General features: G+C 46.8%; 1 protein-coding gene across 1 annotated transcript in view; it reads left to right on the top strand.

The window, feature by feature from the left end:
- Positions 1-23,981, top strand: part of ABCA13 (ATP binding cassette subfamily A member 13) — a 296,583-nt gene that overhangs the window by 107,369 nt on the left and 165,233 nt on the right. The window contains 6 exon segments of the mRNA XM_027124171.1: positions 1,033-1,339; positions 7,935-8,049; positions 9,306-9,450; positions 9,453-9,683; positions 11,968-12,069; positions 13,643-13,774. Of these exon segments, the coding sequence (XP_026979972.1) occupies positions 1,033-1,339; positions 7,935-8,049; positions 9,306-9,450; positions 9,453-9,683; positions 11,968-12,069; positions 13,643-13,774 (1,032 nt within the window).

The following is a 23,981-nucleotide window of genomic DNA, read 5'->3' as shown; positions in this document are numbered from 1 at the left end:
ACGGGACTAGTTTACCAGTTTATGGTTAAATCTCATGTGATAGGTTATATTTTTCTTGATTAAAGCTGTACTCTGATTTCTTCCATCCCTTTTATTTTTATCAGGTATATCTGGATGTCCTAGGGTCATGGGAGAAGAGACAGTGGCCAGTTCAAGTCTTTCGATCAGTTGTTCACTTATTCAACATAAATATGATGTATTCCTTTTGAATAAACAGTGAATTGTTTTTATTTGGCTTTGTATTAGTTTGCTAAGGCTGCTGTGACAAAGAATTGAAGACTAAGTGGCTTAAACAGCATAAATTTATTTTCTCATAATTCTGGAGTCCAAGTGTGGGCAGGCCTGCCTCCCCTCGAGGCCTCTGTCCTTGACGTATGGACGGCTGTCTGCTCCCTCATCTTCCCTCTGTGCATGTCTGTGTCGGCACTTCCCCGTCTTCTAAGTACACCAGTCATGCTGGATTAGAGCACATCCTGTGACCTCATTTTCAGTTGGTCACCTCTGTAAAGACTCAATCTCCCAATAAGGTCACATGGTGAAGTGCTAGGGGTGAGGACTTCAACTTAGGAATTTTGGGAGGGCAGAATTCAGCCCACAAGCAGCTTTGTATATGAAATGCGAAGAATTCCTGTGGCAGAACACAGAATCCAAAGACATCGGTTCTTAGGGACATCTGTAATCACAGACAAGGAAACCCTATTATTTGTGCAGCCTCATGTAATTTTTCTAGTCCTGCAAAAATGCAAAACAAGTAATTTCTTTGTATTAATGACACCACCATGTGGTTTTGTTAAAATGAAAAAGAGTATTTTTAATTTTAGGAGGGAGTTGGGAATTGGGAGGCCTTAGTGCTACCTCACCGCCGAGGACTTGTGTCACACAGAAAATCAGCCTCCCCTCCCTGGGGTGTGGCCCTTTCTCAGCGGAGGCGCTGAGCTGAGTGTCCTGGGGCGTCCGGTCAGACCCATGCTGATGTGGTGTGAGCCGCTCCTAGGTTGTGCTGACCCCTTGTTTGTCCTTTTCTGACCTTAGGTATCATTTTTAACAGTTCCTCAGCAGGTAAGAACCTCAGCTCAGAATCTCTCCAGCTGCCACCCCAGGTTACGTACAGCATCCGGACCAGCATTTTGTACAGCTTGAGGACGGATCTGGTGAAAAACCCTTTCTGGAAGTTCCACCCTCAGAGCCTCCCAGCCGATGGGTTCAAGTATAACTACATCTTTGTCCCATTGCAAGACATGATCGAAAGAGCTATCATCTCAGTGCAGACGGGGCAGGAGGCCCTGAACCCGGCCGTGCAGGTGCAGGCCATCCCGTACCCGTGTCACACCAGCCACCTGTGAGTACCCAGTGGGACTGAGCTCCTGAGGGCCTCTGACAGTGGGAGAGGCCCTGCGTTTGGAAACCAGGTGGAGAAAAATCCTGGAGCTTTTGTATAGCCATTCCACCAAAGAGCATTTGGAGACGATCCATTCTCCTTTTTAATTTCCTAAGGCTGAGCCACCCAGATAGAACAGTTGTGGAGATAATGTGGTCAGTTAGATTTGACACTAGGCATCTGTAGCTTCAGACACCCTTGAGAATAAATTTGACGAATAATATTCACGGGGGATTCCTCCCATCTGAACTAGGGAATCAGAGGAAGCTTATTTCCTCTTCAGCACAAATCCTTACAGTTTGGGCCTGTGCCACCCACATGCAGGGATGGAGGGATTCCCAGAGGCCTGGGGCAGGTGACCTCGTAGGTCGGGTCATCCGAGAACACTCACGAGTTGAAGTGGGTGATTCAGCGGGTGACTGCAGCTCCGACACTCTCCGGGTGAGAGTGAGGGGAAGCTCAGTCGAAGGGACTCGGGGCAGCGCTCACCCTGGGGACGTCCTTCCGTGTAAGACGCTTTGGAGCCGAGACCCGGGCAATGTTCCGGGCAGTGCTGTGTTCAGAGAGGGGTGCATTCACGAGCCCCCTCCTCCCTGACTTTCCCCAACGGGTCAGCAAGCAGGACTGGGCAAGAGGAGGATGACAGGGTGCTGGGGAGCTGCACCCTTCTGTGCGTGACTCCGGCACAGGCTGGTGGGAGGACACAGCCCAGACGTGAACCTGAGGGTCCCTGATTCACCCCTTCCCGTGCTGGGAAGGACCTGCATCAGCCCGCTGGCCCGAGGTTCGGGGTGGGGGGAAAGCTTCGGTCCTTCTCAGCAGTACCCCCCGCCCGCATTGTCCTGGGCCTGGGATCAGGGTCCTGGGGGCAGGGGGTGGATGGAGGGAGAAGGGCAGGAGGCAGAGCTGGGGTGACGTGGGGAAAGGCTGGGGGTTGGCCACCACCCTGCACTGGCACCGGAGTCATGCATCTCAAGAGACAAAAACAAAAGCTGAGCCTTTTGTTTTTTTTTAGATTCCATATGTACGTGTTAGTGTATGGTATTTGTCTTTCTCTTTCTGACTTACTTCATTCTGTATGACAGACTCTAGGTCCATCCACCTCACTACAAATAACTCAATTTCGTTTCTTTTTATGGCTGAGTAATATTCCATTGTATATATGTGCCACATCTTCTTTATCCATTCATCTGTCAGTGGACGCTTAGGTTGCTTCCATGTACTGGCTATTGTAAATAGAGCTGCAGTGAACATTGTGGTACATGACTCTTTTTGAATTATGGTTTTCTCAGGGTATATGCCCAGTAGTGGGATTGCTGGGTAAAATGGATCTGAGGAACCTAGGGGCAGGACAGGAATAAAGACACAGATGTAGAGAATGGACTTGAGTACATGGGGAGGGGGAAGGGTAAGCTGTGACAAAGTGAGAGAGTGGCATGGACATATATACACTACCAAACATAAGGTAGATAGCTAGTGGGAAGCAGTCGCATAGCACAGGGAGATCAGCTCGGTGCTTTGTGACCACCTAGAGGGGTGGGAGAGGGAGGGTGAGAGGGAGACGCAAGAGGGAGGAGATATGGGAACATATGTATATGTATAGCCGATTCACTTTGTTATAAAGCAGAAACTAACACTCCATTGTAAAGCAATTCTACTCCAATAAAGATGTTAAAAAAAAAAAGCTGATTTCTCCACGTGGCTGTCCCTATATATGGGATTTTGATCCAACAGGCTCATCCTTTTCTGTCTGATGTTGCTAATGGAGACAAGCCACTGAGGAACACTGTTAATAAGAGTTATTAAAATGCAAGTCAGGGATTTGCCACCTTCAGAAAAAGACGTGGAGACAACGAAATGTTTATGAAGATCAGAGTAACCTTTTAAAAAGGTTTAAACAAATGAGAACGTTGGATTTCCTAATTTCCAAGTTTATTGACGGGCTTCTGTTTGGGTTCCAGAGTAGGGATAAATACACGGAAGAATCTGGAGCACATTTGTCTGATCCATGCTGACCTGATAATAGGGCGGTGACAGACAGTCCTATCTCTGAGGTCACTTAGACATCCTGGATTTAATATGTTTCTCCTTTCATTGTTAGTTTTGTAAACAAATGGTTATCAAAAGTTGAGAAAGTAGAGAAAAAAGGCGTACTTCATATCCTCTTCTAAAGCATCAGTTGTTGTTTGTTTGTTTGTTTGTTTGGTGACCTTGAACTCATGACATCTTGCTGAGAGAGAAAGTTTTTGTGCTGTTTTTTCATTTGAAGCCATTTATGGAGCATTTGCTATGTGTCATGTATGCACGTGACTGTCATAATTGGTGGTGAAAAAGGTGTTGTCCTTGCCTTCTGGAAGCTTGCAGACCAGGGGTTACCAGGACCGTATGAGCCTGGAGAACCGCAGTCACCCTCCCCTGTGGGATTCCCCAGGGATGAGAGTCACAGGACCTCTTGCCGCCCAGTTGGGAAGTTGGTGGAGGGGCACACGCGTCCACGTCAGACACCAGTCTCTTCCCTAAGGTCCGGGGGAGGATTTGAGGTCGAGCAGAGCACTCGTGTTCCTCTCCCTCTCCCTCATCCCCTCCTTCTGTGGTTAGTCTGCCTTCAACATGCTTCCTCCTTCTGCATTTTAAAAATTCACTTGGTGCACACATAGTTTCATTATTTTCTTGTTCCGTTGATACTTTTTTCAAAGGACCACACATGGACTTTATTTATCAATTCTCTTTTTTTGTCTTTTCTAACTTACTTGTTCTGTCTTTATTTTTATTACTTCCTTACTTTTATATACCTTCAATGTGTTATGCTGTTTCTCTGATACCTGAGACCCATGTTTGATACATTATTTTTAGTGTATTTCTCCTTTAATGTGTGTAGTGACCTAAGGTGATGACTTTTCTCTTCAATCATTATTTCAACTATGTCCCATGGATCTGATATACGACTAAAAGTTCATTGTTTTCTAGACACTTGCAATATGGGTTTCTGCTGTCTTCTTGACCCAAGAGCTGTTTAAGTGTCTTTTAATTCCCAAGTGGAAATTCTCAGGAATTTTAAGCATGTGAAGTTACTCAGCTTACTTATAGTAAGAAAAATTCAAATTAAAACTAGTCTGCGACAGCATTTTAAAAATCAGATTGACAAAATCCAAAAATTGCATCATACCCTGAATTGCCAAATACCGCTAATAAATCCTAATTTGTACATTGCCATCAGAAAATACTGTGTTTATCATTTCCACTTTTTGAATTTATGGCATTTTTCTCTGTCAACTATTATATAATCAACTTTTGTGAATGATTTATGGGCGCTTGAAAAGAAATTTTGGATTTCCTATTTTTATAGTACAGAATGTATCCACATTAACTTTGTTGTTTAGGAATTCTCTGTCCTTATTTGTGTCCACTTCATCTGTGCTGAGCTAAGGTAGATAACCTGTAGTCTCCTGTTACTGGGACATCCCCTTGCTTTTTCCTCTGGTGTTGGCCTTTCGAATCTTGGGGCTGAGTCACTTTGTGCAGAGCCATGAGTAATTGTGTTCTGGGTCTTCCTTAATGCTTTGTGGACGTAATTCTACCTTGTATAAAATTAAATTAATGACCTCTGCTTTTTCCCCCCTTTCTTCTCTTTCTCTGGATTCACAGTTTGCTTGCCATGCCTTTGCCCATCCTTGCATTTTAAACTTTTCTGAAGGGTCTTGTCTTAGGCGTGTCTCTTATGTGCATCACATAGCTTCATACACAGGGGAGGTTAGCTGTTTAACAGTATGAAATGGAATTTCAGGTATATATGGTCTTAGTTATGTAATATATTTTTCTATACTTATACCATTATTTAGGAATGTTCTGCTGTTGTTCTAGTGGTTCCCTTATAGTTATAACTTTGTACAAATAATATCAACCCTTTCTTTCTTTTTTTTTTACCATGACCAATAAAAAAAAATGTAATTTCTCTTCTTCCATCACATCTTTTTTATCATGCAATTTTAGTTAACATTATTATCTCAGTGTCCTCCTTTGTACGTTAAAGATGCCTATACTTATATTCTACATTTGTCAGCGTTAAATAGCCTTTGATTTTGGCATTTACCAACTCATTCTTCCTCTTTGAAGAATTTCCCCAACCTTCCAATTTTTGTTTGTTGTATCATTTTTACATTTCAGGGAACAAAACATTTCCAATATGTCTTGTCATCTTATTTTTCATTTTTGTTTTAGTCTTATTTTTACTGGAAGTAAATCCACTTCTTACCATTATTCTTTCACTGTGATTTACCAGTCACCCCTCTGTGGGCTGGTTTGTCTTCTAGTAATTTCCTTAAGAAGATCTCATGAGACAATTTAACCCAAGTTCTTACATACTTAAAATTCTTTGCAGCATTTATATTTGAAAGACAGCTTGGCTGGACATGAAATCCTGGGCTCAGTCTTTCCTTGAGTATCTTGTAGGAATAGCTCCATTATCTTTGGCTTTCAGTGTTAGTATAAAGAAATCTGAGGCCACCTTGATATTTTCACTCTTTTATCTGACTTGATAATTTTGACAAATTGCTAATAACTTGAAAATTCAATAATTTACTAGGATACACTTAATTGTTGACCATTCTAGGACAGTTTTCCAAGGCACAGGATGAGTTCTTTCAATGTGTAAGACTTAAGCTTTTTTTTTTTTTTTTTTTTTAATGGAAACTCTTGGTGTGTTCTAGCATTACAAATTTATTCTCTTCCAGTATTTGGTTTTTCTTCTTAAGGGAATCCAGTTGCATGACTTCCCCCCTGTGTTTCTTATCAACAAAATCCCCTTAATTCTATTAAGCTCCTTCTTTCTTTCTGTCCCTTCAGCTGCGTTCTCATGTGTGTTTTATGGCTCTCACTGGGTGTGTGCAGCGTCGTTTGCCGTTGTTGTGCCCCTCGTCCTGTCTCTATCCATCTGGCGGCTATCTTCCACCTTCTGTTTCTCCCCAGCCTCTTCCAGCTCACATTCCGTGTCTTCCTGCCACCTCAGCATCTCATCACTGAACCGTAACACTCCTGTGGTATGGTGTTTTTATAGGGGATTGCCTTAGTAAATAGTTTTAAACTGGTGGCAGAGATGTTGGCTATTTTCACCTGTTTCACGTCACCATCTTTTTGGCATGTGTTCTTCATTTGTTAATAATTCTGAGACTCTCAACCTACTTTTATTTCTCATGTGGCTGTCGTGCTAGATTTCTGTTGCTGTTGTTACTCATCTTGAATGACTCGGGTCTTCCTGGCCAGTTGTTTGCAAGGGGTTCCAGCTAGTGGTGAGGACCAGGGACATGAATACCCCCAGAGCTCAAAGACTCTCTCCCATGGCCACGAAGACTGAGTGCTTCCTGCACATACACATACTCTGCACATAACCCTCCTCCTCTGTCTCCCTGGAGACCCTCTCCAGGTGGGAGTGGCTCCTGACACCACCCAGTTTAACAGGCAGCGGACACCCACTTAACACCTGCTGTTCTCTGTACTGTGCCCCCAGAGTGCCCCTGGCCTTTAGGAAGTGTAGTGATTTTTTTTAAACAACAGACGTTTATTTCTCACTGTTCCAGAGGTCCAGGGGCTAGTAGGTTTGGTTTATAACGAGGGCCCTTTCTCAGGTGTGAAGACTTCCTGCTGTGTCCTCAGAGGGTGGAGAGAGTGACAGCTCTCTGGTCTGTCTTCCTCTGCTTCTGAGGATGCCAGCATCATCCTGGGACCCCATCCTCATCACCTCATCACAACCTAATGATCCCCCAAAGGCCCCACCTCCAGATACCATCCCTTTGGGGGGTTAGGGTTTCAACACACGAATTTGGGGGTGACACATTCAGTCCATAACAGAGACATAGGAGATGCGGGAACATAGAGATAGTCCCTCTGGAACAGAGAGAGTCACTTCTGTGGCTACTTCCTTAAGTATAGTTTTTATGGCACATTCTAGACCTCCAGAGGGTGGGGTTTTGCTGCTGACGCCTCTCGTCTCTACTTTTTTGTGTGACTCCTATATGAGCTTGATTATTTTTAGCAGCTTTTTCAAATGCTTGGCCATCTCTTCCCAAACACGTATCAGAATTGCAGTGGCAGTTTTTCCTTCTCTTGTTGATTTGGACTCGTTTCCAGGAGCAGGTTAGGAAGGGCCTGAGTTATACACCATGTACTGTAACTTCTCTTCTGCAGTTTCTTATTCTCTTTAATTTGTACTAAGTGGCCTCACTCAGACAGGTATGTGCAGAGCGCCCAGATTCTCTGGGTCCGGGTTGGTTGCTCCAAGGACCCCAGAGTCGGGCTCATGCGATACCAGGCCCCACACGACTCTCTCCTTTACAGACATAGAGGAGGGCCTCTGTGTCTGTAAAGTTTCCTCGTGCTCTGTGAGTTTGCACACCTATAAATCAGGACGCCCGACAGCGGTTCTGCCCCAGGCACAGGGTCTGACAGGTCTTGGTCCTGAGCGAGCCCTGGGGCCGTAAGGACAGCGGGACGAAGCGTGGGAGCAGGACTCACCGTGAGCATCTTGGGGCGGTGGTGGATGCTGACCGCACTGTCCCCACAGGTTCTTGAACAGCGTCGGCTCCTTCTTCCCGCTGATAGCGATGCTCACGTGGATGGTGTCCGTGGCCAGCGTGGTCCGCAGGCTGCTTTACGAGCGGGAGATCCAGCTGGAGGAGGTGAACAGCCTGGGGGACGGGGGGGGGCGTTGGGGGGTTGGGGGTTGACGGCTGCCCCGTCACGGACGGGACGCCGCGTGCGCTTGGTTGGGTCCCGCCATCCCAGGAGACTCGCTCTGCATGGAAGCCCAGGGCCCTGGCAGAGCTGCACAGGTGACACGTCTAGTCCATCCAGGACAGGAAAGGAGGCTGAGGACGGGCCCACGAGAGTCCCTCACTCAGCAGTGTTTACGCAACCCAGACAAACACACGGACGGAATTCCTGTCTTTGTTTACGGCTGGAATTCTTTATTTACAGCTTTGCTGTTTTTGTCCCAGTGTTGTTAAAACTTGAAACTATCAAAACTGCTTTTAAGAATGAAAGTTCATAAAAGCGCCTGGTAAAGACCTGCCTTCCCGTTCAGCCGGGCAGACACGCCGGCACATGGTATCCACTCATTTATTAAAGCAAAGGAAAAGTGCAGAGAGTCATTCAGTTTCGACTAGAGTTGCACTGTTGTACTGCGTGTTGTTCACCTGTGTAGCACGAATGCATTCCTAGATTTCTGTGTTTCTTCCCCATCCAGCTGGGTCCCAGGTGTAAGGCCTAGGACTGGGCATTGGTGGTGCTGAGCTCCCTGCCCGGGGCCGCCAGCGTGGGGCGTGCATATGAATTGCTCTCACTGCCAAGTAACCAGCCCTACACCCTGGTGTATCACCACGTTACAGGTGAGCAAGCAGTCGTTTCAGTGGACGGATTAATTTTAGTGTTATTACTTCAAACTGAATTACTTTGCAAAACACATTCTAGAACCTGAGCAGTCACCCCCGAAGTGAAGAGCTTAAGGCCCAGTGTTTCCCCCTTCATTTTTCTCTTTGTTGTTATTAAACAAAACCAACACAAACCAAATGACAAAAAAAAGAGGGAACAAAACTGACAAAAGCTCTATAAACCAGGAAAGGCAGCGAGTCTGCGGCCAGTCAGGCTGGGGTCTGGGGTCTCTCCCCTTTGCAGCTGCCTTCTCACAGCTGTGAGGTTGTTCTCAGGCCACCTCGTCCCCCTTCTTCCCCTCCGCATGGCCAGCGACCTGCTCTGCAGGGGGTTCATTCGCATCAATGGCTGACTCTGGAGGAAGCGTCCAGCGCGGCGTCTCCGAGGCCGTGTTTCCACACTGGCGGCCACAGGGAGGGATGAGCTCCGGCTCGCCTGTTCCCCCGGCCGCACCTGCCCTGTCCTCTCTCAACCCCGTGATGACTGGTCCTCCCTGTGTGGACAGTATGTGAAGATGATGGGCCTGCCCCCCGCCGTCCACTTGCTGGCCCGGCTCCCGGAGCACGGGGCCAAGCTGCCGGTGAGCCGTGCCGCCCTGGCCCTCATCCTTGGGGTCAGTGGCGTCTTCACCTCCAGCAGCACCTGGATGGCGTCCTCTTCCTCCTGGACTCCGGGGTGTCGGTGGTCACACTGAGCTACCTCCTGAGCGCATCCTTCGGCCGGGCGAGCTCGGCCGCCCTGTGCAGCAGCCTGCCCTGTGCGGCCAGCTTCCTGCCCTACATCGTGCCGGCCTGCAGGCCTCCCTCGTCGGTGCGTTGTTTTGTGAAACTGCAGAGCAAGGCTGCTGTGTACCCCGCAGCACGTTTCAGTGCATCACTGTCAGGTGTGTGGGCTTCCCCGTCTCTGCGGTGTGTACTCCACCCTCAGCTGCAGCCTTGCGGTGGTGGGTTCACTGACACCACGGAGGGTTTGCTGAAGGGCGGGCCATGAAAAACTGGTGTTTTTCATGGAATAGGGACTCTCCTCTGAAGACTCTTGGAGAAATCGGGAGCATCCTAAAGGAAGCGCATGACTTCAGTTTCTCTTTGTTTCACACATGGAAGGAAACAGATCTCCAAAGCTATTTTAGAAGTAAAAAATAAGCTTTTTTTTTTGGAAGCATCATGAATTACATCACATTAACTGGAAAGATCTCTCCGTTGGCAGTGTCAGAGTCCCCTATCCATTTAGAATGTACCTCCCCAAAAGCATTAGAATATGTCCAAGTCTGTGCTATAAATACGTAGAAGACAGAAACTCATCCATTCTTGGTGACTGTTACCTGGTGAGCTCAGTGCCAACACACAGTAGGGTCACACAGTACACAGCACTGGGCACACAGTAGGGACACAGAGTACACAGCACTAGGACACACAGTAGGGACACAGTACACAGCACTGGGACACACAGTAGGGACACAGAGTACACAGCACTAGGACACACAGTAGGGACACAGTACACAGCACTGGGACACACAATAGGGACACACAGTACACAGCACTAGGACACCCAGTAGGGACACAGTACCCAACACTGGCACACAGTAGGGTCAGCACTGGGACACACAGTAGGGCCAGCACTGGGTCACACAGCAGGGACACAGTACACAGCACTGGAACACAGTACACAGCACTGGGACACACAGCAGGGACACACAGTACATTGGAAGGGATGGTGGAGCACGTCTCAGGGCCTGCGTCACAGGCCTGTCATCACGTAAACATCCCTGAGCTCAAGGGCAGGGCACGTCCTCATGGCACCCTGTGGGGAGTGTGATTGGAGTCCCTGAGGGAGAATCTGGGGTGGGACCAGGTGGGAGAAGTCAGAGAGAGAGAGACAGTCGCTGTATGTTTTCACTTAAAGGCGGAATCTAGAATATCCAGCAGATGACCGAATATAGCAAAACAGAAGCCGACTCACAGATACAGAGAGCAAACTAGTGGGTACGAGGGAGTGGTGGAGGGAGGGGCACGATAGGGTAGGGAGTGAGAGGTGCAAAGTACTAGGTATGAAATAAATGTTCCGAGGATGTGACGTGCAGGGCAGGGAATATAGCCACTATTTTATTGTAACTTTATGTGGAAGATAATCTATGAAAACGTCGAATCACTATGTTGTTCACTTGGACTAACGACTATACCTCCGTTATTAGAACAAAGCCGCCCAGGGTTGCCAGGGGGCCCCTGAGGCCTTCAGAGGTCACCTGTCCTGGGCCAGTCAGCCTCACTGCTGTGGGTGGGGTGAAGGTCTCTGCTCATTTCGGGCCTTGGGGTGAAATGCTTCCCTGAAAGCCAAATTCCTCTTCTCCAGCACCAGTAAACCCTTCAGTCCACCCTGGTTTCCACGGCTCGACTCGTATGCCTAGATTTGCACGATATTCATCAGTATGTTATCCAGTTTGCGTTAGTTTATGTCACACCGGTAGTCAGTAATTTTGTGTGTTGATTGGATGTTTTCAGAATAATGAAAACAACTGGGACCACTCAGTGCCCCCACCAGGTATTCCTTACATACAGAAAAAGAGCCACTGACCACCCGGCCTGAATTTCAACAGATGTTTTTTATTTCAATCCTTAGATTTAAGGTTTTATGTCTACAAAGTCTGATTTCCTTTTTACATGTTGAAATGGTTTCTAGCCAACAAAGGATCTAACTCTGGTACATTACATTTTTAAACGTAAGATACTTTTTCAATGAGCTTCCTTTTTTTTAAACACCAGACCTCCCCGCTGGAAATGAAATCACATTTTCCTCCAATGCGCCCTCTTCTCGTGTGCAGTCTCCATCAGTCTGCCTGCAGTGTGCTCCAGGGCATTCACTTAATAAAAATACATAGGAAATTGCTCTATTCCATTTGCCGCTGTTTTGTGTTATACATTTCTGTGTACAGTGCATTGGATTTACCACACTTCAAGCACTGCAGTAAAGAGCGATAATTCCTTTTAACATTAAAAACTGTCTTGTTATTATGCTTTTCGGAGCAGGCTGACGCGCGGCCCAGTCTTGGGCTCAGATGTGGAGTGGCCGCCTGGAGCGATGGTTTGGCATCATTAAGAGCTTGAATGGGTTTCGTTATTTGAACTTAGGGCTGTGGACTTCCTATGGCCCAATCGGGCACTAACTTGCAGTTTTTCTCTTCTGCCCCTCCATCTGCAAGCAGTACCTCCTCTCCACAACTGCCTTCGGACAAGGAGTACTTTTGGTTACATTCCTGGAAGGGCAAGAGGCAGGTAAGAGGATGCAGTTTTTAAAAATGTGACTCAGGTTTTTGGAAATTTAGTTATCGTGTTGCAAGCGATACAGTAGAGAGCATTAGTTACAAAGCGGAAGGTTTGGAAGGAGATCCTTGCGTTGGTTTAGCTGATGTAAACCCTTCCCTCCATCCAGTTACCCTGGTTTTAGGAACAAGGACAATCCTGGCCTCCTGTGCTCCAGGTCGGCCGCCCAACCAGTGCCTGGGGCTACCCCGTGACACCCCTGAAACACACTTGGTCAATTAGTGACCCTCGGAATTCTCCCCTGAACGGGCCGTGCAGGGTCTCGTCTCTTAGACAGTTATTGAGCTGCAGTCTGTCTTCCTGGATTTCCTGCCCACTGTTCCTGGTTTCTCTTTCTAACCACCTCTTTCACATGACAGCTGTTTATTTACCTCCAGGGTTTCTGGATCCTTCTTGAAGCCATGATCCAGAAGGAGATCTAACCAGCATAGAGCAGTTATCTCTCCTCTTTTCTCTGTATTTTATTCCTATTAATTCAGCCTACAATAATTAAAAAAAAAATTTGTTGGCAACGTTTTTCACTTATATTGAGATTTTGTCAACTAAAACCCTAGACCAGAACAGACACATATTTCTTAGATGTTTAATATAGTTTTTTTGTGGTGTGTTTTTGAAAACACAGGGAAAACATATGCCATATATGAAACTGAACTCCAGATAGCATTACATTAGCTCATTAATTTGTGCCAGTCTTGAAATTCTCTGACTTTTCTGTAAAACATGTTGAACTGTTCTGAACTATACTACACTAAAGATGTATTAAAACAGATGAGTAATCCTGAAATGACCTATCCTGAATTCTTCAAACTGATTTTTAAACAAAATTGGATCATAAGGATATGGCAGAAAAATGGTCACTGTTAGATTCTTTGAATATTTTGGACCAAATTCCAACAAGTACACAATGTTAAAACATTTATTTTATCGAGTTCTAGGTTAGTACCATAGGAAAATTGAGAAAGATGAATATTTTCCTTAAAACAAATTATATTTTAATCCAGCAATAACTTGCAAACATATTGTAGTAAGAGAATGATTCTTTCCTATTGCAGATCCTATATATCCTGTTTATATGTTTTCCAAGAGCGAGAAGAATAGTATAATTTAGAGTTTGGGTTCTCAAGGAGCCGTCATCTTTTTTTAAAACATGCTTATTTTCCCTAAATATAGATTGTTTTAGTTAAGCAAGTAATATATATAGTGTATATATATATATGTATATATATACATATATATATACATATATATATATACTATATAGATAGTATATAGATATAAGTAAGGCAAACTTTAAACTTTTTAAAATGTTAGGTATTCAGGCATTGATAATGGTCACCCATCTGCTGTCCCTGAATCAGGGTGAGATGAAGCTAACATTTCACAGGAGGTACAGGGCCCATGGCCTTGACCTTCCTTTTGTTTTAGTTGTGCTCAGCTTGGCCTCCAGAACTGATGAATTCACCTCACCAAAGTCTGCCTGAAGGAGGATGAGCGGTTCTGACTCTGACCTTCCTCTTCCTTCCAGGGCTTCAGTGGGATAATAGGTACCAGTCTGTGGAACTAGTGGGCATGACACTTGGCTGGGTTTGCTGGATGATTTTCTTTGATTCAGGCCTTTACTTCTTATGTGGATGGTACTTGAACAACTTGATTCCTGGTAAGAATTCTGCACTTTATAAGATGACAAAATCAACTTAAAAAACAGTGTGAACCGATGTATGTGAACATTAAGATCATTATTTATTCTTTAAATAAGACATCAGAAAGGGAGTTGATAGGATGTGTTTTATTTTATTTTTTTTAAAATTTATTTATTTAATTAATTTATTTATTTTTGGCTGCATTGGGTCTTCATTGCTGCATGCGGGCTTTCTCTAGTTGCGGCGAGCGGGGGCTGCTCTTCGTTGCGGTGCACAGGCTTCTCATTGTGGTGGCTTCTCTTGTTGCGGAGCACGGGCTCTAGGCATGCAGGCTTCAGTAGTTGTGGCATGTGGGCTCAGTAGTTGCGGCACACAGACCCTAGAGCACAGCCTCAGTAGTTGTGGCATGTGGACTCAGTAGTTGTGGCGTGTGGGCTCAGTAGTTGTGGTGTGTGGGCTCAGTAGTTGTGGCGTGTGAGCTCAGTAGTTGTGGCTCGCGAGCTCTAGAGCACAGGCTCAGTAGTTGTGGCGCACGGGCTTAGTTGCTCCACGGCATGTGGGATCTTCCCGGACCAGGTCTCGAACCTGTGTCCCCTGCACTGGCAGGAGGACTCTTAACCACTGCACCACCAGGGAAGCCCAGGCCGTGTTTTAAAGGGAGCTGTGGATGCTTGAGGAAAAGGTGGTGCTTCTGAATCCTGACAGCACCGACCCTGTGAGGACAGGTGCTGGAGGGGCCCACTGAGCTCACCACGCAGCTCCCCAGCAGGGGCCTCCTGAAGACGGAACAGCAGACACCCTGATTCCCCAGATCCTGTGTCTGAGGAACCCGGGGGTGAGGAGGTGAGGGCAGGAGAGTCTGGGCCCCTGGAGGTCGAGGTCAGGGGTTCAGAGAGTGCCATGCAGCAGCAATGAAAGGACCTCATTCTCAGCCAGGTCAGCGGGTGGCAGAACCTGGAGGGAAGCTGGGCTGGGAACGAGGCAGCTGAGTGGGGGGGTGGGGGTCGGCAGCCCCTCCAAACCAGAGCGTCAGCGGCGTCCTGTGTGGAGGTGGTGAAGGGCCTTGTTCTTGTAGAATTGTTTTTAATCTTTATTTTATCATTATTATTATTTTTTTAACCGTGCCACATGGCATGTGGGATCTTAGTTCTCCCACCAGGGATTGAACCCGCCCCCCCGCTTTGCAGTGGAAGTGAGGAGTCTTAGCCACTTGACCGCCAGGGAAGTCCTGAATTTTTTTATTTTTTAAAGACTCTTAGTTCCCTCTCCTCTTCTACCTGGATCATTTCTAGATTTTTATCTCTGGGCTCAGTAATTCTTCCGTGTGCTCTATTTCCAGAGCTTCCTATTGCATTCCTCCTCGCATTTACTGAGTTCCTCAGCTCCAGAATTTCTGTTTGGTTCTTTTTTAGAGTTTCAGTCTCTTTGGCAAAGTATTATTTCTGTTCATTAATTTTATTCCTGAGCTCATTAAACTGCCTTTCTGAGTCTTCTTACAGCTCGTGGAGTTTCTTCTTGACAGCTATCTTGCATTCTCTATCAGTGAGATCACAAACTCCTGTGACTTTAAGTCTGGTTTCTGGAGAATTGTCACTTTTCTCTCTGTGCTGTCATGTTATGTTTTTTGTGGAGCTGGATGAATTTCTCCTCTGCTGGCACACTTGAGGTAGTGAACACCTTTCTTATTTTGGTAAAGCATGTTTTAACTTTGATTCTAACAGTTCCACAGATTGGTGATTAGAGGCCCTTTTTTGTTTTTTCAGTAGGTGGTGCTGTAGCTCAAGGTTTTGGTTTCTCTTATCTGAGCAGCCCCGGGCTGCATCTGAGACTCAGAACTTCCCACCCCTCCACGGCCTCTGCCAGAGGTGTCCCCACTGCCCCTGTTCCTGCTCTTTGCGTCTCTGGAGTCCTGGTTCCTTCTGCCACGGGCATTGCCACCGGGGGGCACCAGGTTGGAGGATGCCTCCCCTGCATCCCAGGTGGTCTGGCATGGTGGGGGGGGGAGGGAGGGGCCTGGGTGGCAGGCGTCTCCCCCAGGTCTGGGGTTGTCAGACGGGGTGGCTGGAGTCATGGGTGCCACCGTGGCTGGAGGACCCGGGGTTGTCGGCGCTGTTCTGTGGCTGTGGGTGCTTCTGTGCTGCGAGCCTGGGATCCTGTGCCCCACCTCCCAGGTGCTGTGGTTCTCCGGGCTGTGGGCTCAGGTGTTGTGGCCCCGGTGGGGACGGGGATCGCAGGCCCCGCCTCCTCTATACCTTCAGGCAGGCAGGTGTGAGGGTCTCTCCAGGGTCCTGGTGTACTGGGCAGAAGAACCTTTGCTGAGTCGTGGGTGTTTTACGAATTGCACATTGAAGGGGGTGGACAGAGGGAGCATCTCATGCCCCCGTGGTGCTGACCTTGAATCAAAGTTGGCATTTTTAATCAAGGAGAAAAGATACATAATTCAGTCAATCTATTAGGGAGAAAATGTTTTGCTCATTCATAAATTCATCAAAATAAGTAGCATTAAAAATAATGAAGAAATAGGAAAAGTATGATTTTAAAGAGAGGGAAGGGGCTTCCCTGGTGGCGCAGTGGTTGAGAGTCCGCCTGCCGATGCAGGGGACGCGGGTTCGTGCCCCCGTCCAGGAGGATCCCACATGCCGCGGAGCGGCTGGGCCCGTGAGCCGTGGCCGCTGGGCCTGCGCGTCCGGAGCCTGTGCTACGCAGCGGGAGAGGCCACAACAGTGAGAGGCCAGCGTACCTCAAAAAAAGAGTTTAGTCCACCATCTTCTCCGTCTGCTGGCTTTCCGAATAAAGTCGATATTACTCGCCCCAACAACAACAAAAAAAAAAAAAAAAAAAAAAAAGAGAGGGAAGGCCTTTCAAAACATCATGCCAAGGACATAAGCAATAAAAATCACTAGTTTTCATTATAAGAATTTAAATTAATATTTCAAAGTTTCCAAAGAAAAATGACAATATGCTTTGCAAAGTTATGAAAGAAAATTGAAATTCTCAGGTCAAAGTTTAAAAACATAATTCTCAGTGGAAATTCTAGCAAATAACTTGAACCAATCATTTATTAAAAAGTAAAGTTTAGTGAATTTATAAAAAGGTTTAATGAGCACGCAGGAGCCTAAATTTGCACATACATAGAAGACAATTTTTTCTTCTCTATGATAAAAATTACAATAACTAGTGCAGGAGATAGACTATAAAAATTGACTATATGTTTTGTTTTTTGTTTTCTCAGAAGGCTAAATAATTTAAGAGGAGGAAAAGATTGGAGGGGTGGTCGTGCATACAACAGCGTAGAAGGGAGAGAGACATGTTTTCGGAGCAAAGCAGCCTGGTGTTGGCCGAAAGAGTTTACTTCAGCGGTTTTGTCGATGAAATGCTCTTTCTTCCCACTCTTCCTTTAAAAAGTGTGAGAGGCTTGGTTCTGTCTTCCCGGAGGAACTGAAAGAACAGACCCTTGAGTGAAATGTGGACGTGCTGCGAGCAGGTATCTTTCGAAAGGTGACGATGTGCCCTGGAGGCGAGATGGACCGCACATGTGCGCTGAGATCCACCGGTTTTGAGCTGGTCCTGTCTGCTCGGCGCTCCCGCCCGGCTCCTGAGAACTCACGTGTGTGTTCCCCCTCTCCTCTCATCCCGGTCTGTGCCCGTCCCCCCACCTCCTGGCTCTGCTTCCTGCTCCAATGATGAGTTTGCATGTTGGGCTTGTAGAGAGATGTGGTCCTTCTTGTTTGGACCTCCGGATCTCCTCAGAATGAGGTTTTCACTAATTTTCCAAGTTTTGCTGCTTCTGGCAACTCTGGACACTGGGAACCAATCATCTAGCCATAGGCTGTGTCCAGTTCCCCAAGCACTGCCTCGAGGGAGGGGAGGTTTGATGAATGGGTGCAGGGTGGAGAGGTGACGTGACCACGACTTTCCAGAAGATGCCCTGGAGACCAGGGTCTGGGAGTTGGTGGAGAAAGCTCAGGGGCAGGACAGACCAGAGAGATGCTGCCACCAGAAGAGGCTTCTTGCAGGAGCAGCAAACACCCAAAGCCCTGAGCCCGGAAGAATTAGAAGCAGGGTCTCAGGGAGATATTGGGGCATCCACGTGCATAGCAACGTTGTTCACAGTGACCAGAACGTGGAAGCAGCCCAAGTGTCTATCGCTGAATGAATGTGTAAATAAAATGTGGTCTATACATGCAATGGAATGTCATTCAGCCTTAAAAAAGAAGGAAATTCTGACATTTGCTACAAGATGAATGAACCTTGAAGATATTATATGCTAAATGAAATAAACAGTTACAAAGGGATAAATTCTGTATGATTCTACTTATATGAAATACCTAGTGTGATGGTTAATTTTATGTGTCAACTTGACTGAACTAAGAGATGCCCAGATAGCAAGTGAAACATGATGCTGGGTATGTCTGTGAAGGTGTTTCCAGAAGAAATTAGAATGAGTGGCCCTCAGCAATATGGGTGGGCATCCCCCAGGCTGCCCAGGGTCTGAATAGAACAGAAAGGCACAGGAAGGGTGAATTTTCCCTGTGCTTAAGCTGGAGCATCTCTCTTCTCCTGTCCTTGGACGCTGAAGTGCCTGGTTCTTGGGCCTCCAGACTCAGACCAGGACTTGTACTAGCAGCCCGCCCTGGTTCTCAGGCCTTCGGGTTCAGACTAGAACCACACCACTGGCTCTCCTGGGCCTCCAGCTTGCAGACGGCTGATGGGACTTCTCAGCCTCCATGATTGCATGAGCCCAATGTGTCATAGTAAACGTCTGTCTATGGACACACACAAACACACACACACGTATGTATATATGTCTTCTGATTCTGTTTCTCTGGAGATTGCTGAGTGACATACCTGCAGTAGCCAAATCATGGAGATGGAAGGTAGAATGGGGGTCACTAGGGGCTGGAGGAGGGGAGGGTGGGGATTGGTGTTCAGATGGTACAAGGTGAAAGCAGTTCTGGAGGTGGTTACACAGCAGTGTGAATGTACTTCACATTCCTGAATTGTTTTCTTAAACATGGTTAAGGTGGTAACTTGTGTGATATGTACTTTACGATAGTTAAAAAAAAAAAGACTGAGCCCTTGAGGGACGTGTCTGGTGCTCACAAGTCCCACTTTGTAGATCATGTTTCAGGGGGAGAAAAGGGAGCTTGGGTGAGCTCATGGAGGAGGGGAAGTTGGCCCAGAAAAGCTGAGCGATGGGGGGAATGCTGGTTGGTGAGGAAGCGCTGAGTCATCCCTTATCAAGCTGGCGGTTTCTAGAGAGCATTTTATTTTTTTCTGAAAGGTAGATCAGGTCAACTTGGGGCTCCGAAGGGAAGGGAAAGCTGTCTTCCTTGAGAGGTCAGGAGACCTAAGAGCCCAATTTGCTTATCTTTGGGAAGGACCAAGGCCACGAGGGCCACGTTGGGTCCGGGGTTTGCCGGCATCGGGTTGGGGGCCATGCTGGGTGGTTGAACTACTGGCTAGTTAGGAAGGCCAGAGTCTATTCCAAAATCAAAGATCAAAACTCCGAGATCGCTGTAACACAGGTATAAAAACAAAAAGACACAGTCGGCCAAAGATGGCAATAAATATTTCTCCTTTTTTTAATCATGAAATTCCTGCTGCTTCTGTTTCAAAAGTTAAAAGAACAATTGCAGTTGGTAATTTATATATCCTTAAATAACACATAGTATTTATTTTCAACTTTGACAAAGTCTGCCAATAATAACAAAAAATAAAATTGCTAGAAAATATTGGTGGGCTCTCAGATCCATAAGTAGTAATTACAATTTCTAGGTGCTCCCTGACTCAGTTTGCTCTTTTTAAGACAAATATTTTGTAACACACCCTTGACTCTCTTGAGATGAAATTCACAGATAATAAAGCTTACCTGCACACGTGATACCTGCAGATGATTTAAAAATTAGTGTAATGTCTTAACTGTAATATAAAAGAGAAAGAAAAAGTAATTCGTAATGAAATAATATACGAATTCTCAATGCTCAGCCATGACTTTATTAAAACACAAAATGAGGTAGGTACTCGGATGCTCAGAGTAAGTTTATATGTTTAAGGGAAGAAAAATGATCAAAGGGCTTCCCTGGTGGCGCAGTGGTTGAGAGTCTGCCTGCTAATGCAGGGGACACGGGTTCGAGCACTGGTCTGGGAAGATCCCACATGCCGTGGAGCAGCTGGGCCCGTGAGCCACAACTACTGAGCCTGCGTGTCTGGAGCTTGTGCTCCGCAACAAGAGAGGCTGGGACAGTGAGAGGCCTGCACTGCGATGAAGAGTGGCCCCTGCTCGCTGCAACTAGAGAAAGCCCTCGCACAGAAACGAAGACCCAACACAGCCAAAAATAAATAAATAAATAAATTTTAAAAAATGATCAGAAAGCATTTGGTACTAAAAGTAAAAGAAACAGAGGAGATAAAGATAGAGAGTAGAATAAAGCTAATACTCAGGTAAGTAATGACAGATAAGACTCACTTGTATATGATAAAAAAGATGGAAATGACTTTAATTAAAGTAGGAAAAATTAGACACAAATGGACCGGATAAAAGAATGATATTTGGTAAGTGATCTGGTTCTTATTTAAAAGTGTACGATCAGATGATCCCATGTCATCTCAGGGGGCTGATAATGATGAAACGGCAGATACGTCAGTCTTATAATTCCACCCCATGTCAGGGCCTCCATTCAGACTCTAGATTTTTAGACTTTGGTTATCATATTCTGTAGTCAGTGTCAGGAAATGGAGGGTGGACTGGACGAAAGAACAGTAATAAAGAGGGTTCATGGAGAAGACACGGGGAGATCCCTGGGAACAGAATCAGAATAAGATTGAAATCTAACAGGAAGCCTCCCTATGAATCATTTGAATGTGTAATTTTTATACAATGGATTTCTTATTGTGCTATAATGCTTATATATATATATATATATATATATATATATAATGACAGCAACGTAAAACAGTTTTCAGAAAACCTTTATTAGTAAAATTTAGCGCATTCATGAAACTATGCTAACTTTAAGAGCGTTTGGTTCCACGTTTGTTGGAAGCGTCTCAGCTCTAACATGTATCTGTGGGTCACGGGCTATGCCGTAGCCACAGCTGTGCTGAACCACAGACTCAGACAGCGAGCTGGCATCACACCCATGATGGGATGAGGTTTTCTGAAATGATGAACAACTTCCCCATCAAATAATCTTCCACTGGGTTTTAAAGTGGTTGCATTCCTGGAAAATTCAGTGTATAATGGAACTGCCCAGGAACTTTGGGTCTATGTGTCCTGCACTCACGTGACCATAAGAGCTTGTCCCTTGCGTGAGTGCGTGCGGTGGTCTCACAGGATGCAGGCCAAGAACAGGTCTTTGCTGGGTTGGGTTCTGCGCCTTGTGGGACTCCTCCCTTCCCACATGCCTGCCCACTGGAGGGGATTTGTGCAGCCCTTAGTCACTCATCAGGCCTTTTCATTTTCTGTGTTGCTACTAATCTGACATCCTGGGCTTCCTGACTGTGGAGGGATGGCCCCCCAGGGCGAGCTAATCCCTGAAGACAGTGAAGGCTTTGCCAGTGGGCATGCCTTTCACACTCAAGACAGCCTCCGCTGCAGGTTCCCACACTCAGTCCACTGTCCCCTGCTCTCCTCACCCGGGCCAGGGCCAGGCAACCGGGGCAGCCCTGTGCCCAGAGCCCACGGGCATTACTCAGACTGGCCGGTCCTAAGCCTGCTCGCCCTTTGCTGCCATGGAAACCACAATAGAGGCTGTTGCCCACGATTTCCCTGGCTTCCTCTGCCCCCGACTGACCCTGCTGCTTCCCTGTGAGGCCCTGCAGGGTGAGGGACGTCCCCTCCTCTTGAGAACTGTGACGACCAGAGACTCTGCTGGCCTCATTGTGCCTGAATAATAATAAAGTCTATGTTTAAAACTACCCGTTCACTCTGCCCACCCAAAGCGCCCCTTCCCACGTGTCCAAGACAGCCCTGGGGGCTCCTAGTCACTTGGGGATCAGGACAGTCACCGTATGAGGGTCTCCCCAGGTTGGGGGGCGGGTGGGAACTTCCTGTCTGTCTCTCTCACACACTCACACGTGTATATACACCGCCACACCGGTGCTTTCTCTGCATTCCCTTGTCTTTTTGCGATGGTGTAGGAACGCAGCCCAGTGTTTCCCAGGCTCAGTGTCAGATGGGGACGCCCTGCAGACCCAGTGTCATACATCACATGGTCTCCCTGCCTGCAGGCTCAGTGTCCCCTGCAGGGCCGTGCACTTCACTCAGCTCAGGAGCAAGCATCTGGTCCTCCCGGAGTTGGGAGTTTTGTTTCATAAACTCTCTATATGCCTCCAGTGGGATCGGATTCTGCCCTATCCATCCAACATCCCCGGCTTCTTCCTTCGCCACCGTCCGCTTGGGGGCAGCGCTGATCAGCCTCCAGGCTCCCTGGGCTCCGGTGTCCCCCCTCGGGCAGCAGAGCTCGGGAGGAACTGAGGGCCTTGGCATGCGTTAAAGTTCCCACAACACTTGGTAACGCGAGCAGGTGCCCAGAAATCAGGCGTGACTTTAGGAGCCAAAGCCCAGGGTGGAGGAGCGCCGAGTGGCCTCTGTGCCAACTGGGACTCGGCAGCTCCCCATCCGCTTAGATTAATAGGTTAATTAGGAGGATTTAAAAGTCCGGGCAGACCATTAATATTCAGTTTATCTCTAATCTGGTTTTCTAACTCAGCACGGCCTGCAGCCGGGACCCTGGCCCGGGCCTCGTGCACCCGACCTGGTCCACCCAGCGTCCCCCCAGGGCTCGCCAGGCCTCTGGGGGCCTCCCCGCCTCTGCTGATCCACAGTCTGTTCCATCCCCAGCGTCTGACTCTGCCTGCTCTTCTACCAGGCGGTGACCCTCCCACTGGCCGGGTTGTCTCTGGCGATCGCTCAGCCGGGGTGGGAAGCGGGGGTGGGGGTGGTGTGCTTCCAGCAGGAAACCGCTTCCCGAAGGCCAGAGGGAGAGAAGGCGCCGCTGGCCCCGTAGACCGGGTCTCCTGATGCGTTCGCTGCTCATCCTCTCCTTCTGTTTCCGCAAACGCATCATTCACATGAGTGTCCAGGACCTGACTCTCGCTCCCACTGGGTGGTTGAAGAGAGTGGGGCCCAGGAGCTGAGGCAGGCGAGGCTCCCTGCTGATTTGAAGCGGCAGCAGCCTGTGTGCAGGTGGGCAGGTGCCACCAGAGGCCGCCCGGAGGTTCCCCGAGTGGCTTTTTTTTAAGCAGCAATAATTTTATTAATAAAAATGAGAGCGATCGCTTACAGTATTTGCTTTGTCTGGTAAATATCAACTCATTTAGGTACTTAATGCTCATTATCATCTCCATTTTTACGATAAGATAACTGAGACATAGAGAGGTTATTTAAAACTTAAATGGCAGAACTGAGAGTCAGACTTAGTCTGGCACATAGCCAATGCTCTTAATGGCTACAGTGCCTTGCCTTTCGTTTGGCCCGAAGGATTGTGTTCCACCCAATGAAATAGGACATTCCAAAATGCTTTTCTTGACTTAGATTTTAAATACACAAAATCTCAGTAATATAAGGCCTAAAACATTTAGGAGGGTAGAACATTTTAATATAATTGCTTTTCGATAGAAGCTGAGAGGACTTGGCATCATAATCTATATTATTGATGTTAATTTGCCACTCTAAGTCACCAATGCCTTTTTTAAAAATTTTTAAATTTCATTTATTTTTTTATACAGCAGCTTCTTATTAGTCATCCATTTTATCCATATCAGTGTATACATGTCAATCCCAATCGCCCAACTCATTACACCCCCACCCCCACGCCCCACCCCTGCTTTCGCCCCTTGGTGTCTGTACGTTTGTTCTCTCCATCTGTGTATCAATTTCTGCCCTGCAAACCGGTTCATCTGTACCATTTTTCTAGGTTCCACATATATGCGTTAATATACGATATTTGTTTTTCTCTTTCTGACTTACTTCGCTCTGTATGAGTCTCTAGATCCATCCACATCTCTACAAATACCCAATTTCGTTCCTTTTATATGGCTGACTAAAATATATACATTTAATGAGTACATATATACATTGTATATATGTACCACATCTTCTTTATCCATTCGTCTGTCGATGGGCATTTAGGTTGCTTCCATGACCTGGTTATTGTAAATAGAGCTGCAATGAACATTGGGGTGCATGTGTCTTTTTGAATTATGGTTTCCTCTGGGTAT

This window comes from Aethalodelphis obliquidens, unplaced genomic scaffold (assembly GCF_003676395.1).
Source record: "Aethalodelphis obliquidens isolate GAN/ISIS:26980383/991018 unplaced genomic scaffold, ASM367639v1 scaffold27, whole genome shotgun sequence".
Lineage (NCBI taxonomy): Eukaryota > Metazoa > Chordata > Mammalia > Artiodactyla > Delphinidae > Aethalodelphis > Aethalodelphis obliquidens.
Note: the sequence above shows the minus strand (reverse complement) of the source record. Positions and strands in the feature narration are given on the sequence as shown.